Source organism: Sciurus carolinensis, chromosome 9 (assembly GCF_902686445.1).
Source record: "Sciurus carolinensis chromosome 9, mSciCar1.2, whole genome shotgun sequence".
In the NCBI taxonomy this organism is placed as follows: domain Eukaryota; kingdom Metazoa; phylum Chordata; class Mammalia; order Rodentia; family Sciuridae; genus Sciurus; species Sciurus carolinensis.
In genome coordinates this window covers 39,288,054-39,308,402 of record NC_062221.1, presented here as the reverse complement: position 1 = coordinate 39,308,402, position 20,349 = coordinate 39,288,054, and the positions used below count along the sequence as shown (strand labels likewise).

The 20,349-nt window shown below is 38.5% G+C and overlaps 1 protein-coding gene across 1 annotated transcript in view; it reads right to left on the bottom strand.

The window, feature by feature from the left end:
* Positions 1-13,278, bottom strand: part of LOC124993589 (EGF-like and EMI domain-containing protein 1) — a 623,779-nt gene extending 610,501 nt beyond the window's left edge. Inside the window, 1 exon segment of the mRNA XM_047565459.1 lies at positions 12,934-13,278. Within this exon segment, the coding sequence (XP_047421415.1) occupies positions 12,934-13,022 (89 nt within the window). The 5' untranslated portion in view covers positions 13,023-13,278.
* Between the last annotated feature and the right edge of the window lie 7,071 nt (positions 13,279-20,349).

The following is a 20,349-nucleotide window of genomic DNA, read 5'->3' as shown; positions in this document are numbered from 1 at the left end:
AGTTTTAATTCAACAATCATTGGGCTCATACTTAGCCCTCAAAGAAATTGGAACCTAGCTGTAGAAATAATGTAGACAATGAAATAAAAGTTGACAAAAAATGTTGACAGGGACATTAAGAGACCCTAGGATTCAGACGAGGGAAAGAGGTTTCTGACTGAATTGAAACAGAGCAATACAAAAACATCCTCCTCTGCACATCCTTGGCCACTACAAAAAGTTCTCAGTTGTTCAACGAACCAAAAAAAAAAAAAAAAAAAAAAAAAATTTAGAGCCTTTACAACCATCACTAGGTCATTAGAATAGACTGAACTCTCTGGTCCCTTAAATTTTAATGAACCTGAGCCCTTTAAAGGTGGCACTGAGAGCAACTTTAGCTGTGAAACAATTAAAATGTTAATAGGGTTTCTACTGTAAATAGATTTATGAAAGAAGGAGAATGCTGACTGAGCTGTTTCCTGGCCCACACTTGTTACTGTCAGTTGAATTCAAGCAAGATTTGCTTCACAGGAGATATAAGGGATGCATCCGTAAGATGGAACGGCTGGTGCCTGTGGTGCTTCCTATATCAAAATTCATTTTCATATACATGCCTAAAGCCCAACACAAATGCTATTCTGCTATCACATAATTGGCTAATGTGTATTGCTGTGTCTTGAGTTTCTACTTGTTTTATTTTACATTTGGCATTCCAGTACATTTAAAGGAAACCCATGTTCATTTTTGTTCATCCCAATACACAGAGAGTTCAAAAGTTCAAAAGATAAGAAGTGGTTCTCAGCATGAGTAAACTGTGAAATGCGTTGGAAAATAAATTTTTGATGTCAAGATACATTCCCAGTTTATTCACGCTGAGAATTGTTTTCTTATCTTTTGGGCTTTGAAAGCTGGGATAGCCAAAATTTGTTTAAACTCCATAATAAATAAAGATGCAGTACAATTTGACTATTATTTTATTATGATATCCTTTCTCCCAGCTCTTATTGAGGTATGACTGACAAATTAAATTATATAAATTGAAAGTACACAATGTGATGGTTTGATATATATGTATTGTGAAATGATTACCATAATCTATCTACTTAACGAATCTATCACCTTACCTAGTTACCTTTTCCCTGTGTGTGATAAGAATATTTAAGATCTATTAGCAAATTTCAAGTATGCAACACAGTATCACTAACTATGGGCACTATGCCATAAATTAGATCCTCACATTTTTTTTTTTCTTTATGAACTAAACCCTTCACAGTATTAGAAAAAAAAAAAAAAATCTTCAGGTTTTGCCACTGAATACTAGTGCTTTGAGCTCTAGAAGGAAGAACTATTCAAATTTAGGTTGATTCTCTCCTGGTCAGCATCTAGTACACTAAATCGTGAAAATGTTTTCTTAAAAATTCAGAGAAAGTACAGCTCAAGTCTCCTGGGGAAAGTCTCTTCTTTCAAGAGTAAAATCCACTAAAGCTCAGAATTACTGTCAATTCCTAATTAACCATATCAATGAGAAGGAACATTAAACACCACTGAAAACTGTCCTCTGAGGAGTGACAAAACATTTTCCAGATCACAAGTTGACAAGCCACATAATTTATACACAAGGAACCGAATTTGCAAAGAGTCTGCTAGAAGAATCTTTACTAACTCCAAACATGTCCTCATCATTGTCACATAGTTATCAAATAGATTTAAGAAAATAGTAACACCCAAGTAACTATGTCAAATAAAAAACATCTGTTTTGGTTGCTGAGACAGACAGACACAATTACTCCTGTGTAAGGGACTCGTGAAGGAGGAGACATTTTACTGGACCTTAGAGATTGGTCTGGAAGAGGCAGAGTTCGAGTTTACTGAGAACAAAGGCATCCCAGGGTCCCAGGGAGTATATTTGGGGATCCTGGGATGCCCCAGCAAGGATAGACCTGCATGTGCATATGGACATCAGTCACCCCAGAAGTTTCTGCTCTGCCTCCAACACCTTGCCCTGTCTGTTCTGCTGTCTTCCTGTCATGAATGCTCTTCTAATCCTAATCCCACACCACTTTTCAGAGTTGTCTCATGAATTTGGCTTCACCTTCCTTCTTAATACAGGAATGCTTTGGTCTAACTTCGTGACACCTGACTATCCTGCAACAAAGAGCACTGTAGTTGATCATAAGCTCCTGGAGGTAGAGACTCAATTTCACCCATCTTTGCAATATTTGAAGATGCAAGGACATGCCTTGGTGATTGTGAGCAGATGATGCATTGTGCCCCATTGGTAATTACTTCTGCTGGAGTAGTACAGAAAGAAGTTCTTTCTCCTGACACTTTCCGCCATGGAATAATGAGCTGAGAATGATGGCAGATACAGATTAAATGTTTAGGCAGGCTAGAATGTACATGAGGTTCCTGTCAGAGTTTCCACTTCTTACGGCCATGACCAAAAGTGATGGCTGGGAGAATTACATCCTCAATGAGAACAATGTTCTTCCATTGGGTTATGTTTAGAGCACTTTTTGAGTGACACTGTTCACTTTCTACATACTTCCCTGAGGCCTTCCACTGCACTTACCTCTCCTTCTTTGATTTGCCTCAGGCAGCTCCTTCATCTGCTCCTTTGGCTCTTTTTCATCTGTCCTCCTCTTGTATGTTCAATTTCTAGATTTCTTTTCTCAGTGATCTTTTTCACTTACCTATCTTCTATAACATCGACATCAAAATATAGCTCTGGCCCAGACCACTCTCCTGAGCCTCAAATTCTTATGGGAGAGCTTCTCCAGAAACTCTTCAGTTGAAATTCCACAGATACATAAATAAACACCCACATGGTCACTGCCAAATTCATTTTCACACTCTTCCTTTCTTTGTGTTTCCAATTTTCTCCATTTTCTTGAGGCTACCCTCAATTTTTTCTCTCACTGCCTCATCCCCACACACACACATTAACTCCTCTTACTATTAATCTTGCAGATCTCTTCCTTCCTTTCATCACCAGCACTATTTCCTTTGATTATAAGACACACCACTTCTCCCTAGACTATTGAAAGAATTTCCGAATAGGAGCCTCTGGTCATCCCTTTACAACCCATTCCGTATGAAAAAACACAAACATGATTAGGCTACTCTGCTTTTAGTCAGTATTTTCCTAGCTCCCCATCTATTAGAATGTCCAAAGTCTTGATACTCAAGACCCTTCCTGAGATGCCCCATCTGAGTTGTCCTAATCTCATCTTTTGCAGTGGCTCCACACAGATTCTTCCCTGCAGATACACTGTTAAGAAAATGAATTATGGTTTTCATAAAGGGGAGATCTTGCCTTCATCTTGTTCTTCTCACCACCAGGAGACTACTGCCATTACCACCCATTTAATATCCACAAAAGAGTCAACTTAAGAAAAATAAGTCCTTGAAAACCTACCCAGAAGTCCTGTATTTTCTTCCTTCCAGCTGGGTTGGAATATTGTGTAGGGAAGCTTTGGTACATTTGTTTGTCTCCCCCTAGGTCTATGAATTGCTTAAGGAAAGGGAATTGCCTTACTCCTCTCTGAATCCTCATTGCTTAGCAGAGTACTCGACGCTGAATAAATGTTTGTTGAATGATGTAACAAGAAAAGAAATCAGCCACATATTAAGCAACTGGGTTAGAGATTTGATCTCAATGTCAAAGAAGAAAAAACAAATACTAGGGATTTGAAAACAACCCCTTGGGTAAGCTCACTAAACCTGTGTTCATCTAGTCTCAATGTGTTTCTATCTATTAAAAAGAATGAGAGGGTCAAGTGCTGAATGGAACAAAAGACAGCAAAACTAGATTTCACCTCAGAAAAACATACTGCTAGAAATGGGAAGGAAAATGCTAGGGATGTTGGGTGATGATTTCTTTAAGGTCTCCTGCACTTCTTGCAAAAAGAATTGACAGCAGACTGGAGACATAGCTCAGTGGTAGAGCACTTGCCTAAAAGGCATGAGGCCCTGGGTTCCATCCCCAGCACTGGGGGGAAAAAAAGTCATTGAGAGCTCGCTCATTTTCTAGCAGGATGTTTGAATAGCAAACAGCCTGGAAAGGTAGAGAAAGAGTCTCTTGCCAGGGATAAGGACAGTGTTTTTTCCTGAGCATAATAATATAATTCTCTAAGAACACATGTTATGCATGTTTGCTAGTAGGCTTCTTGTGAGATTAGAGGTTTTCCTATATTCCAGGTTTATCAGCTATGACTGTGATGACTGTGTACGCAGGATCCATTTGGGCCACTCCTCACTATTCCTGTGAAATTTAGGTGGAATGGAGGTACAAAATAAGTCCATTCAAACATGGTATGCATGCTGCCTGCTATGAAATAAAGGATTAATAAAGTCATTTGTCTTTGACTCGGGAATCTTATGTCTTCTGTGAGCAGCCATGAATTGTGGCGGACTAACTAGTTTCCCATGCAATGGAGCAAAATCTTAAGACTCTTCACAGCGTGAGAAGACTAAAGACAAAACAAAAACAAAAGAGAAGTGGTCAATATTTATAAAATTGAATTATACCAGAAAATAAGACTTTGATTTGATACTGTATAGTAGAGCACAGACTTTAAAGTCAGCACAGGTTCATAATCTAACTCTTCCTCTCTGAACTATATACCCTTATATGCAGTTTCTCCCGAAAAAAACCTTACCTTCCCTAGACTTCAATGTCTTCATCATAAAATGGAGATACTAATATTATATTTTGTTATGATCGTTGTGAGGATTAAATGAGCCAAAATATGCAAAGGACTTAAATTGTTCCTGGCATATAATAACTGATATTTAAGAAGTACATTCTGATGCTTGAGCTTTATTCCATAATCAATTTTGAAGAAAGAGAATAACATTTCTAGGTATTTACTAATTTACTTTAGAAATGAACCTTGATAAAAATTAAATGGTATATACATATATATGTACATATGCCTGTGGGTGTGTATTTCAACCACTAAAAATAATGAAATTTTGTCATTTGCAACAATATGGATGGAACTGGAAATAATTATGTTAAACAAAATAAGCCAGGCACAGAAGGGCAAATACCACATGATCTCACTCATATGTGAAATCTAAAAGAGTTGATTTCAAGAAGTTGAGATTAGAATGGCGGTAGCAATCAGAGGCTGTGGATACTGAAGGAAGGGCTAGGGAAGAAGTACGGCAAAAGGTTGATTAATGTGTACTAAGTTACAGGAGCAAGAAGTTCTTTTCTGCTGCACAGTAAAGTGATTATAGATAATGATAATGTTCTGTATATTTTTCTCAAAAGTGAAAAAAAAGGACTTTGAATATTTTCAACATAAAAAATGTTATAAGTTTGAGGACAGAGATAGAATTACCCTGATTGTATTGTCACACAATGTATACATATGTCAAAATATCACATGATATGTACAATTTTATGTACCAGTTAAAAAAATTAAAACTAAAAACATTTAAAAATTAAATGGTATATATAATAAAAATAAAGAGAATTGAGAAGATATGAAAGAGAGGATCCAACAAGAGATAGCTATAATAGTACAGGAGTAAAAGAATCATAACTTGGCTTATGTGTCAACAATTGAAATTAAATATAGTTCAAGAATTGCTTATAGGATTTAGCAAATTACAGAAATACAAACACTAACTTACATTTATATAATTGTTATATAAAAGGCCTTTTCACAATCATGTTATCTGAAGCCTATAATATGAGTAAACTTGGAGAAAAGTAACAGATTTAAGATGACAAATATAAAAAAGAGAAAGTAGGCAAAGTTCCTAAAAAAATGTTGGAGACAATGATGACTAGAGATGGCCTACAATGTTCTAAGTCTAAAACCCTCTAAGTTTATAGTTGTGATAGCTTTCCATTGCTGTGACAAAATGCCTGAGAAAAATGACTTAAAAGAGGAAAGATTTATTTGACTCATGGCTTCAGGGATTTTAGTCCATAGTTATTTGGCCCTGTTGCTGTGGGCTTGAAATGAAGCACAGCATCAATATAGGGAGAACTGCTCACCTCATGGCAGTCAAGAAATGGGTGGAGGGTCAGGAGACAAATGAACTTTTCAAAGTTATGCCCCCCAGTGAGTTACTTCCTCCAATTAGGACCCATTTCCTAAAGTGTCCATCACCTCCCAATAGTGCCCCCAGCTGGCACTATTCAACACATGAATGTTTGGAGGACATTCCAGAAAAAAAAAATGTAACAGTCCTCCTCTGGCCTCCAAAGATGCATTCCTATCTCAAAATGGAAAAACGCATTCAGTCCATCTCCAAGAGTCCCTATAGTCTTAGCAGTGCTCAAAAGTCCAAGTCCAAAGTCTCTTCTGAAACTCAAGGCAAACTCTAAGCTGTGGGTCTTTATAAAAATAAAATGCAAGTTATATACTTCCAACTACAATGGAAAAGAGTAAAATTCCTATTCCAAAAGACAGGAATAGGGGCATAGAAAAGAGGGATGGGATGAAAGGAAAACCTAAACCCAGCAAGACAAACATTAAACCCTGAAGCTCCATGTCCAGAATCCAGGATACATGGGAGCATGATATGAGCACCAAAAGTCTCGGGCAGACCCAACCCTGTGGCCTTACTGGCTATAGTTAGTTCAATGGCCTCTCCCATGGGAGAGGCTCTGCTTGCTGCCTGCGGATTCTCTCAGTAGATGTTCCACATTCCTGGCACTGCTAACTTCCATGAGCCTCCACTGTCCCTTCAGCTTCAGTCTTACAGCTTCACATATTGCTCTCTCACTGGCTACCCACAGGAGTTCTAACTCTGCCACACAAGCTTGGCTTCTCAAGCCTTCTTTTGAAATCTTAGTGAAAGCCTCCATGACTCTGTAACTCCTGCATTCTGCATGCCTGCAAAACCAGCATCATGTGAATGATGCCGAAGTCTGCTGCCAGCAGTCTTCTGAGTTCACACAAGAATCTGTTCACAATGTTCTAGGGATTCTCCAGTCTGAATCTCCAAACCTTTTGAAACTTCTCCCACAAACCAGTTCCAAAGGTTTCTGAACCACATGGTCAGGCATAGTTCCAGGAACAACTCTAATTATTGGTACCACTCTTCTGTCAGTCAGCTTTCTGTTACTATGCCAAAATACCTGAGAAAGGGAATTTAAAGGAGATAAGATTTATTTTGACCCACAGTTTCAGGTTTCAATCCATAGTTACTTGGTCTCATCATGGTGGACTTGAATTAAGGCAGAACATCATAGCAGGTGGGTATGGTGAAGCAAAGGTGCTCACCTCACAGCTCTCATGAAGCAGGGGGGAGGGGCTAGTCATAAAATAAACTCTTCAAAGGTACGCCCCAGTGAACGACTTCCTCCAATCAGGATCCACTTCCTAAATTTTCTGCTACCTCCAAATAGCACCATCAGCTGGGACCAAGCCTACAAAAGGTGAATCTTCAGGGAACATTCCAAATCCAAACTATAACACCAGTTTAAAACACCAAGTGTATGCTCCAAAGAGATTGAAGCACCTGTGCGGATCTGGGTCTCATTAGAACAGAGAATATAATGAAGCCAAGGGGGAAAAAAAGAGAGGATGAATAGGGTAGCATGTAAAGAATAGGGAAAGAAACAAAGATAGAAGGTCGGAGAATGTAGGGGCCAGTGGAGGACTGCTAAAAATGATACTAAGTGCCCAAAGGAAAAGCACACGTAAAGATGTGGGAAAGTGGAAAATTGGAGTAGCTGTCATGTCACTGTGCTACAGAAAAATGAGAATAGGGTAAGTTCTGGAAAGTCAGTAGCAGAGGAGGCCAGGCTGCAATGGGTTAAATTATAAATTATCAGAAAGCAAGTAGCATCAATTAATGAGTTGTTCTCAAGAAACTGAAGGGGAAGGAGAGAAGAAGCAAGGTCAAGACAGGTATATACACAGACAAGATGGGTCACAGACATACTGGAAAGAGATGTAGAATGGCAGTCTTAGAAGCATTTCGGAGAAGAGGGGAAAAAACAGTAGAAAGGGAAGAGTTGGAAATAAAAGAAAATAGATGACTTATAGAGAAAGTATGTAAAAGATGGAAGCTAGAATAAACAGGGAATGGATTACCTTGAAACAAGAGTAGGAAACTGAGTCCAAGGAAAAACAAAAGAAAGAAGTAAAGATATGAGGAAAATATTGAAGTGGAGGACAAGGGCATTGAGAAAATGCATATAATGTCAATTTTATCCATACAGTATGAATTGCTAAAACTACAAGACAAAGGAGGTCTAGTTGGCAGAAAAGGAGAAAGAATACCCATGACTAAATGTAAGTAAACAGACCCAACCAAGCAAAAAGATCAGATAGTCTGGTAGTTCAAGAGTATACAATGGAATAGTTCAAACGGTAGTTTAAGAGGTCAAACATAAAGGGACCTCCAGAGCCTGGTGATTAGGGATTGGATCCTAGAACTAGTCAGGGTGGGTCCAAAACTCATCCTACTGCTTCTCAGATATGAAACTTTAGGCCAATCACTTCACCTCTCTACGCCTCATCTGAAAACAACATGATGATATTATTCACTTTATATGATTGCTGTTAGGATTAAAATTTTTAAAATACAAATTGCTAAAAGTAGAGTTTCTCTCACAATACACACAGCTTTATTTTTAAATTCATTATATGTGCATTAATGTGGTTGACCCACAAGAAAGAAACAAATTTTTGAAATAATTTATGCTAATGAATAAATGACAGAACACAATTCATGCTTTAAAGTGGATTTTTACTAGCCCTAGACATCTCTAGGTTGCTCATGCTATGGTCTGAGTATTTGTTTCCTTTAAAAATTCATGTGTTAAAATCCTAACCTCAAGATGGAGGTAGTGGAAGTGGGACCTTTGAAGGTGATTAAATAATTCTCAGGGTAGAACTCTCATGAAGGAGATTATTGCCCTTTTAAAATAGGTCCAAGGGAACTCCTTTGACTCTTTGATCCTGTGAGGACACAGCTAGATTTATGAACAAGTAAATAGGCCCTGCCAAATACCAATCAACTAGACCTACCAAAGTCTTCATCTTGGCTTTACAGTTCCAGAACTGTGAGAAATAAAAACGTTATTTATAAGCCATCCAATTTATGATATTTTGTAACAGTATTCTGAACAAACTAAGATAGCTCAAGTTCAGGCTTTGTCATAAGAAAAGTAAAAACCAAAAACAAATTCCAGCATGGTATGTGGGGCAAGAGACAACTCTCAACTCCCTTTTACCATTCCAGATTATTATCACACCTTCTTGACAAGTTCATTTCTAAATCCATGGATTCTTTATAAAATCTGAATCTCTACCACTCCCATTCTGACCCCTGAGTTTCTACAACAGCTACAGAAAGGAAATGAAACATACTTCTATGCATGTGTATTGTAGAGGAGAAGTGAATAAACAGTATTGTATTTAGCATGGTTTAAATCTGTATGTCCACACTGTCTATATGGGATAGCCTCATTAGGAGTTGGATGTGAGAAGTTTTGCACAATTTAGAAGACTGCTGAGTCATAAAGTAGCCACACCCTCTTAAAATTCCCTCCAAGTATCACAGAAATCCAAGTATCCCAAGTTCGAGAAGATTAAGCCACTGGCTCTGCCTTTATTCATTTCTGTCTGGCATTAGAGCTACAACAACTCCATGTTTACTGCTTTTCATCATGTTACTATGCAAGTATTTACAAGAGTGCATTACAAAGGATGAATTTTAATAGAATGCATTACAGCTAGTCATTTTCTTTGATGTCTCAAAGATCTGGGTAGAGTTTATTTCCGCCTACTTAATCCTTCACAAAACATTTGCCAAGCACCATTAACATAAGTAAACTCTTCAATATCCCTTTATCAAAATGCCATCACCAGTTACAACTCTAGATTTCATAATGCACTTGCCAAGGATACCTTTCCCCGTATCACACATCCCAGTTGAAGCCTAGTTCATCATTTTAGAACATAAGTGCCTATAGGCATGAGAAAGCACAATTTCTTGTGGAGAGTCTCCATGAGGAAAGAGAAATCACACCCACTGTAGGATAATCATCTTTCCAAACTAGCATCAAAAGCCAGTAAAACCCTATAGCTACTTCAACCATCAAAAGAGGACCCAAAGGTTTCTTATTAGATACTAGGCAGAAGGTACCAATCAGTTCCATTCCCATTGAGAAGGCTTACTTTAAGAAGTTCTTAAAAACAGGCTGGGACTGGATGTTCTGAAATGGGCCATATGTTAAGAACCCCAGCCCTGGACAGACTGCTTAGCTTCAGATCTTCTGAATTTCTGAAGTCTGAACTTAAACTTACTGTGTCTCTTTCTTCATCATAAAATGGAAATGATAATAGTGCCTATCTCTAGGGTTATTTCCAAGATTAAATGAAATAATACATGTGAAGTAGCTAGAAATCTGCCTAGCATCTAAGTAAGAATTCAGATGGATTAGTTATTAGCTATGATTTCAAATGCCTACTTACATAGTAGATACTTAAGCACTCTTTACAGAATACTGATTTTATGAATCTGCCTAACCTTAAGTTATACAAGGTTTCCTAAATGTAATAAAACAAGATCGTTGGACAGCTGATCAATTATCATTAAAACTGGAAAATCCATATGTCATACATCTTTTGTTTCATTAATAAAATTTCTTCTGAAAATGAGTTTACCAAAAAATAAATAAATAAATAAAACAAAATGTGTTTACCTTCTGAGGACTGCACCATAAATAAAATGCATGTTTAAACTGACCGCTAGTTAGCTGAACATTCATTTCCTAATTTCCCTTGTCTCTCTAGCTCCTGAAATCTGCACAAGTACAGGATCAGCTACATAAAACCCATACCTGTGTTAATGACCTATAAATGCCAGTCAGTAAGATGATGCATTCTCATTAGTGGTCTTCACCTCATTAGAAGCCTGCTTTCACTGATAATGGACCTCAGAGGTCAATAAAAAAAAATCTAGGCAAGGACTCTCTTTAATTTAACAGATGGACAGGTGTGTGAAGCCAAGTGCTATACATGGTTGCATTCCACATACCTACAAAAATTGCAAAGACATCTGCAGAAACCTAGCACTAAATCCCAACATGGTTCCTGTTGAAGAAACTACCATTAACTCTAATACAAGGAAGGACTAAATATAAATTTGATTGGATTTCCCATCTAGTTTTCTAAAAGTACTAGAAGTCATCAGAGTGATCTCAATAACTCCCTGGAAAACACACCTCTATTAAACACTCAAGAATTTATATTGGTTTTAATATCTGATTTCATCTCACATGATAAATAAATGAGCTGCAAGAGCAGCTTCCTTAAAAAAAAAAAAAAGTGCAATGTCATCCCTCCAGCTTTTTCAACAAAAGAATCACTATTGAAACATGAGTTAAAATAGTTATGTAAAAAAAAAAAAAAGTGGTATATTTCTGTTCTTTCTCAATGCCTCTATTCCTATCTCCAAAGGGATTATTCAGTCTCAGTGTGCATGGGTGATTCTGTGACTACCTAATAAGGCAACCTGGGATCCACTTGTAAAGGTAAGAGCAGGGCTACTGGGCGAGCTTGCTAAAAAGCAATTTCTAAGATGTGAAGGCTTATGCATGCACAAGCTATCCAAAGTGAGATGTTCTCAAAGATAAACTGAAAAGTCTAAAGCAACCTCTTCAAAATAAACAAGGCAAATCTTATCAATTCAAGAGAAATCACATTCACAGAAACTCCTTGCATTTCTGCCAAATATGTATTTACAAACTATACAGGAAAGAAGTTATGTGATACGACTGATATCCTGGCCATGTCTCAAGATTTATAGTTAGTGACATTTGCAGTAACCAGGTAGCAAATTGAATCTCACAGGAGAGGGATGAAATATGGAAATGTAAAGTGAATCCAAAAATAGTATTTTTCTTACCCGAAAAAGTGAAGCCTGGGAAAAGGTATGGATGGCTTTTGTGTACTTATCTAAATCCTTTTTCTATCATAAAATATTCACATTTTAGAAAAGCAAAATGAAGCAAAAAAGTAGCAAAGTTGCAAAAATATTTAAGTGTTCAAAATACTGTCTGTTCATAACTGCTCAAAAGCAGAAAATGAAAAGCAGAATTTGATCTGGCTCTTCTCTCAGACCTTACGACGATGATCCCGCTGATGCTACAGAATTCGACAAAAACTTCTCCAGACAGTCAAAGAGACCAAGCAATTTGCAAAGACTTGCCAGGAGCATCTCGCTGCACTTGATACAATGACCAAGACTTAGTATTTCCTATCCCTTCATCCTTTCTGACCTGGAAACAAAACCACGTCCCATTCTCAGACGAGGCTTTCCAGTCATGTTCCGAACTCTTCAATTCTCTACTAAAGGGAGCTAGCATCTAAGCATCTTCGCAAGTAGCTCATTCAGTGGTTGACACACTCATCTCTCACTTCGCCTTTCTCAAACCTGTGGAATAATCCATTCCTTGGACTCAATGATACCTCTCAAAAAAAAAAAAAAAAAGTGCACCAGCTCATTGGTTTTTATAAAGAAGACAATGTCAAGAAACTCGCAGTTCGATAGGATTTCATTTAAAATCCTTTTAGAAAGTGGCATCAGTAATAGCTGATTACTCCCAAACAGGAAATTTAACTGAAACACACACACACACCAAGCACACGTGCACAGCACTCCAACTGGGGAGGTTGTGGGTAAGGATCGGTCAGACGCTTAGAAAGTATCAGGTAGAAGGCACACGGCCCTGGGTCGAGGTTTCTGCTCCAGAGCTGACGCTCCCCGAGGACACGCTGGTGACAGCGTTCCCGCCGCGCTCCGCCAGGGACAACCCAAAGATCCCTCCCCGTGCCTGCCAGCATCTCATCCCTCCCTTCCCTTCCTGAGGGTAGGGCTCCGCCCGCGGTGACCGCAGCAGGTCAGGGTGGGGCGGAGGCGCACGGGCGCCTGCTCTCTCCACTCGTTCGGGAGCACGCGGGCGCCACTTACATGCCCGGTTGGAGCTGTAGGGCGCTTCCTGGCGGCCAGCTGGCGGCCACCCAAGCGCAGAAGCACGAGAGCCACAGTCGCGAGGTCATCTCGGCGAGGCCAAGCCGCTCCGGTCACCGCCCGAACTGCGCGCCACGCGCCGCTCAGAATCCGCCAAGTCCGAACCCCGCGCAGAAGTTGGGCTCGCCGGGCAGAAGTTGGCGTGCAGGGCTTGCGGGCCGGCGAGGTGCGTCTCCCTGAGGAGGGCGCGGCAGCAGCTCGGCCCCACCAGGCGTCACAGGAGACTGAGCTCGGGAGCAGCGGCCAAAGGAGCCCCGAGGCGCGGTGGCCGGCGAGCTGCACGGTCCTGCTCCGCCGGGAGCGACTGGAGCAGAGCGAGCCCCGCGGCCCCGCAGCCCCCGCAGCCCCGGTGCCATGGAAACGCGCTCGCCGCCCTCCCGGCCCGGCCCCTCCGGAGCGCTTAAAGAGACAGCCCCGCTACCACCGCGGGCTCGACGCGTTGTTGGGCGTCCCCCACCCCCCAGCGCCCTCCTCACCCCCTCCTCTCCACGCCAGCGCTGCGGGGACTAGAAGCGGCGGGGGCTGGGCAGTGGGGGGCTGGAGAGGCAGCTGGGACGCAAAATCAGGGGTTTCGCAGAATACTCCGCCTAACTCTTCCGATCCACCCTCTAAACACACACCCCCCAAAACCCGCTAAAGAGGCTAAGCTGCTCTGGTTTCCCACCTCACACGCCAACCTGCTCAGAATCAAACCAGCTGTGCATCTGCCACAAGCAGAGACCAAAAGAAGGCTGACTTTTGTTTCTCTCCTTCAGCTCACTCCCTACCTTGATTCTGGGGAGTGGGTCGGAACACCAGACTGGTGGAGGTGTGTTTGAAGTGGGAACCAAACGGTAGTTGATTGAGTCAAATCTCCTGCCAAATCGACAGTTGCAGGACACATCTTCGGCTCATCCAGAAATCCTAGTTACTCAAAATGGGATAATCTCCCTTCATTTTATTTGGCCACCATCTCACCCAATTTAGGCACCAGAGTTATAGGAACGAGCCAACCGTTCTATAAAACTACTCCCTCCTTTCCTTCAAACCACCTCCCTTTCCCCAGAATATACAGAAAGCAGTCAGTTGCGAGCCCCTACGGCCCTTCCAGAAGGGAACGGCGTCTGCTCTGAACGGGAAGCTTGGGCTGTAGTTCTGGCTAGCGCTGCCCGGGACGCACAGCCAAGAGCAGCGCGGTCGCCAGCAGCTCCGGCCTGAGGCTATGCCTGTGCTCGGCGCCAGCTGCTGTCTGGAAGGCCGCAAACCTCTGGAGTCTGTTTCGTGAAAATAAAAATCTATGGTGCATCGTGCCCTCCAACAAGGACAGCCCAGGCTCTGGAGTCATCGTCTGCAGTTTAACCCTGCAGAAAACGGAACCGTCTGCAGTGAAACAACTTTTTTCTTTTATTCCTAAACTTAGCAGAAGTGACTCTCCAACGACTCATTCATAATCAAATACTTAAAGCGATACCACCTGATTTCCACAGTCCTAGGAGCACTAAAATGATCTTTCTCAGAAGGTGTTTTGGACTCCCTCATGCCCTTCATAGTTGAATTAACCATCTGGTTCTTAATTTCAGTCTTCTAAGCCTTTGTCCCCCCCCCCCTTTTTTTTTCCCCTTTCTGGTTTTTCTGTCACTAAAGAAGCAATTGGACATTTTCAGGAGGGTCTGAAGAGCACACATTTGGGGGTTCTCTGAAAAGGAATACAAAGATGAGAGTGGGGGAGAATCACACTTCTGAATTCTTTAGCGTTCTGTGACTGCTTTCCTTGGTTTTTCGAGTTTGCAATTTAGGCAACCTTGCAGTATATTCTATTCTATTATCTGTGTATTTTTAACCTTTTAAAATAAAGTTTAAAGTGAAAAATATTGTAAATACACACTAGATGATATATTTATCTTTTGGCAAATATCTTGACACAGAATTTTAGAGCTGTTTACAAAATAGAAATTAGTATCTGAATTCCTGTATTTCATAAAAGAGGAATTTGTTCTTACTTTCCTTTCTAAACACCAGTTATACATGAACCAGGCCTTCTCCAAACCCAGAGACAGGGGACTTGGTGCTGATACCAACTATGGAGATGCATTTTCATGTGGCTAACTCATAATTAGTTCTGTTATATAGGGACAGGCCCAGCACAGGTTGCTAAAACACATTGGCAATTTTAAAATTTATTTTTAAATCTTAATTCCAAATTCTTCTAAACCTCCTTGCTATCTTTGTTAACGAGAGGCAGAGTTGATTACTTAATTTCACCTCCTCTTCTTTTTCCTCTCCCTCTTCAAGGGAGGTGCTATTGAACAGTGAAATGACCAAAGGCAGGTAGGGCACTATAAGGATGGGAATTAAGAAAAGGAATTGGATAAACCATAATGATTACAGCTCCTGAACTAGGGTACTGATTGTATAGGGTAGATGCATAGGTATAAAGATTAACCCTCTCCATTGACTCAATTTTCTAGTTTGTCCTTTGGATGAAACTTAAAGTCTCCAGTTTGTTTCAATACAGCTTGATTTTAATAGTTTTGATGAAAATTTACAGTGTACCTAAAGGTGATGATAAAGATTAACTGTTCCCTGAAATTTCCTGTAACTTTCTAAGCCTTTCTTTGTTTCTGGACCAGTTTTAACTCTGCAGGAGTCCATCTTCAACTAATCTCATTTTCCATTGGGTATGTTAAAGATTTGTATACATTCTTTATATTTAAAAAGACAAATAAATAGTAAACCATACTTATTATAAGGCTAAATTTAGTATAAGTCACTTCTGAAATTTGGAACTATTCTAAGAGCTCAATAATACAAGAATATATGGAAAGTATTTGATGGCATGGTTATTTAGTAAAGGACAGTTTAGGTACATGAAAAGTAAATCACAAATTAGAAGAATTTCCTTCCATGATTTTGAAAGCACTTTATTATAGATGAACATTTAAAACAGTTTGGATGTAACAGTTAAAAATTAGTGTACATTTCATTAAGTAAGGTTGATTTCATATTATTCTAGCATGGCTTATAATATGAACACAATGCCATGTAAGCAATTATCCTTAAATGAAAAAGCAAATGCATTAAAATTTTTACCATAAACTGGTTAAAACCCTGACATGAATTCAACTCGCCCTTTGCAATTTATTCATACAATTTAAAAATAACTGGTTATGTGGTCTGATTGGCTGGTTATGCCATATCTTTAAAACAGGATAGCTTTATGAAACCTGTTGGCTACAGTCTTATAGATTAAAATAGCAATAGTTTGATGGTTTCCGGGTGCTATGAACACACAAATTGAAGCTGTATACAGAAGAAAAAGAAAATAAAACACCAGTTAATTATACTTTTATTGCCCAGAGTGAAAAACATTAAATTAACAAAGGAAGAGAATGAGTCAGGTACACAATGAATCAATTTTAAAAATTAACAGAAGTGTTATACTAATAATATGCCTTACTCAAATATAAATTTCATGGGGTAAAAGCCAGAATCATCATGAATTGGCTTTATTTTTGTGAATGATCTTTTACACTGCCAACCTAGATAGGATCTTAAAAATAGGTTTGACAAAGTAGATGAATGTTTTCTCTGAGAGGAGTCCAAAAGATTTGGGGGGGGCAGATCTCCAGTGGGCATGCCACATGCCACTCTCTCTCCCTCCATACCTGCATCTAAGGCATAATAAATCTAACAAGCTTCTTCCTTGTTAGGAGGTGGGGTAAGCCAATTTCATGCTTTATGTATGCTGGTTGTAAAAAGGAATGCTTACCTAAAAAGAAATAGATTCCGACCAGATGTTCTCAAAATCTTCTTCAGCTGCTGCTTGAAGCTTTACAGTCACCGAATACTTTATCTTCTCGTCTATCTTCTTCTAATTGAGAAATTGTTGATCCATGCAGTTCGACAGGCAGGCTGCTGCAAAAACCTTCCTGCCAAAGCTTTTCAGTCCTGCTCTCCTTCTGCACACAAAAACTTCTAGTGTCTATACGGGGACAGAAAAAAAGAGCAGGCCACTTCATCCGGCAGGTGTTGTGGGTTGAAAGAGGAGGAGGTCAGAAAGCAATTCTTCAAAGGACAGCTTCTGTCACCTGAAAGTGTAATAAATTGCCATTACAGAAATGCCTACAAGCACTAATGAGCCATGTACATTGAAATCTTGATGTCAGGCAAAATAGAATGAAATTCACCCAGGAACCAACTGGGATTGTCATACCAAGATGTGAATAATCATTCTTGCTTTGATTTCATCTGCCACTAAATTTTGTTCCTACAGACACATAGTCCTCTCTCTCTTTAAAGGGAAATTATAAATTCAACATAAAATTCCTAACATGTTTGTCTAGTGATTTATACATAATTTCTCAGTACTGTGATACTTATTGGTCATAATGACTTACAAATCATATGTAAGTTTTAATGGAATTACCAGCTTTGAAATTACATATGCTTATTAGGACATAATTAGAAGCTCAGCCCAGATACACATTTGTACTTTTTTGGAAACTTAATTTGCATAGTTGATGCTTTGTGTGTGTGTATGGGGAGTAAGACACACATAACATTAAATTTACAGTCTTCATCATTCTTAACTGTACAGTTCAATAGGGTTGAGCATATTCACACTGTTGTGCAACAGATCTCTAGAACTTCATCTTGCAGAACTGAAGCTCTACACCCATTAAACATAAATTCCCCCTCCACCTTCCCTCCAGCCCTGAGTAGTTACCTTTCTACCTTGTCTTTCTTTATTGACCACTTTAGATGTTTTACAGTATAATCCTACAGTATTTCTTGTAGTGTTTTATGAAAGGTTTAGTTTGCTTAGCATCTTTCATCCTTTTGATAACATGCATTCTAACAGGTGTGAGGTAAGCTCTCATTGTGGTTTTAATTTGCATTTCCTTGTTGATTAGTGATGTCCAGCAACTTCTTATGCATCCCTTGGCTACTTTTATGTCTTTGGAAAATGTGTATTCAGATCCTCCTCCCATTTTTTAAATTGGATTATTTATTTTCTTGCCCTTAAATTGATCGATTTGCTTACATATTTTGGATATTAACCCTTCATCAGAGGTATGGTTGTCAAATATTTTCTCCCATTTTTAGTTTATCCCTTCACTCTGTTGATTATTTCCTTTGCCGTGTAGATGCTCTTTAGTTTAATTCTACTTATCTGTTTTTGCTTTTGTCGTCTATGCTTTGGGATTCATAAGGAAAAAAAATCATTGCTCAGACCAATGACATGGCACTTTCCCTCTGTGTTTTATCCTATTCGTTTTACAGTTTTAAGTTTTATTCTTTAAGATCTTACACTATTTTGAGTTGATTTTTAAATCTGGCTTGGGATAAGGCTCAAATTTTGTTATTTAATTATTCGGCATGGGGCTTTCAGTTGTCCCAGTGTCATTTATTAAAAAGACCATCCTTGTACATATATGATTGCACAAATGGTGTGACTCTACTTCGTGTACAACCAGAGAAACAAGTTGTACCCCATTTGTTTACAATGGATCAAAATAAATAAATTATTAAAAAGAAGACTATCCTTTCCCCATTGTGTGTCCTTGTTATCTTTGTAGGAAATCAGCTGATTCTAAATTCCTCATCTATTCCTTGACCTTCTATTATGTTTCATTGGTCTGTGTCTGTTTTTATGCCTACCTTATTGCTTTAATCATGATACTTCTGTTGGGAGGCATCCAGCTTTGTTCTTTTTGCTCAATATTGCTTTAACTATTAGGAGTCATTTTTAGTTCCATATGAATTCTGGGATTACTTTTTTCTATTCTGTGAAAAATGTCATTGGAATGTTGATAGAGAGTACGTGCAATCCATAGCTCATGTTAGGCAACACAGACATTTTAGCAATATGAATTTTCAGCACATGATCGTGAGATACCTTTTCACTTACTATTGTCTTTTTCAGTTTCTTTCATCATGTTTCTTTAAGTTCATTGTAGAGATCTTTCACCTCTTTGACTAAATTTGTTTCTAGATGTTTTGTTTTTGGAGCTATTATTAATAAGGTGGTTTTCTTTGTTTCTTTTTTGGTTGCATCATTGTATATAGAAACAATACTAATTTTTGTATGTTGATTTTGTATTTTGCAACTTTACTGATTTTTTTAGATCTGAGTTTGGGGGAGGAGTCATTAGGGTTTTCTACAGAGCAGAGTATGGCAAACAGTGACAATTTCACTTCTTTTCCAATGTGGAAGCCTTTTATTTCCTTTTCTTGCCAAATTGCTCTGGACAAAACTTCTAGTACTACGTAGTATAGAAGTGATGAGATTGGGCATTCTTGTCTTTCTGATCTTAGAGAAAAAGCTTTAAACTTTTTACTATTGAGAGTGTTGTTAGTTGTGGTCTTGTAACATATGACCTCTATTATATTGAGGTTCATTTTTTATATACCTAATTTGTTGGGTGTTTTTATTATGAAAGTATGTTGAGTATTTGCAAATGCTTCTTCTACATCTATTGAGATGATCATAAGACTTTTTGTCCTTCATTCTGTTAATTGACTTATTTTCATATATTAAGCCAACCTTGCATTCCTAGGATAAATCTCACTTGAATTTGGTGAATGATCTTAACATTGTGCTGATGAATTGTGTATGGTAGTATTTTGTTTAGAATTTTCATATCAATATTCTTTGGGAATATTGGCCTATAATTTTCTTTTCGTATTGTACTTTCACCATCTGGCTTTGGTATTAGAGTAAAATGAGTTTGAAAGGAGTCCTTCCATTTCAATATTTGGAAGAACTGACAAGGATTAATATTAGTTTGCTTTTAATGTTTGTTAGAATTCAACAGTGGAGCTTAGGGTTTTCTTTGATGGGAAACTTTTTATTTTTATTACTGATTTAGTCTTCTTTACTCATTATTGACCTGTTCAAAATTTTTCTTTTTCTTTTTCTTTTCTTTTTTTTTTTTTTTTTTTTTTTTTTTTTTGTGTGTGTGTGTGTGTGTGTGTGTGTATGTGAGGTAATCTTGGTAGGTTTTCTGTTCCTAGAAATTCACCTGATTTTTCTAGGTTATCCAGTTTGTCACCACAGAATTGTTCATAAGTGTTCTTTTATGATCCTTTGTATTTCTGTGGTATCAATTGTTAATGTCTCCTATTTCACTTCTGAATTTACATATTTGAGTCTTCTCTCTCTTACTAAGCACAATTAAAGATTTTTCAATTTTGTTTATCTTTTAAATGAATTTATTCTTAGCTTAATTGATCTTTTCCATTGTTTTTCTGGACTTTATTTCATTTATTTTTTTTATTATTTTCTTCCTTCCTCTAACTTTGAGTTTACTTCATGATTCCTTTTCAAATATACCATTACATTGTTCATCTGGGAACTTTCTTCTTTTTTCATGA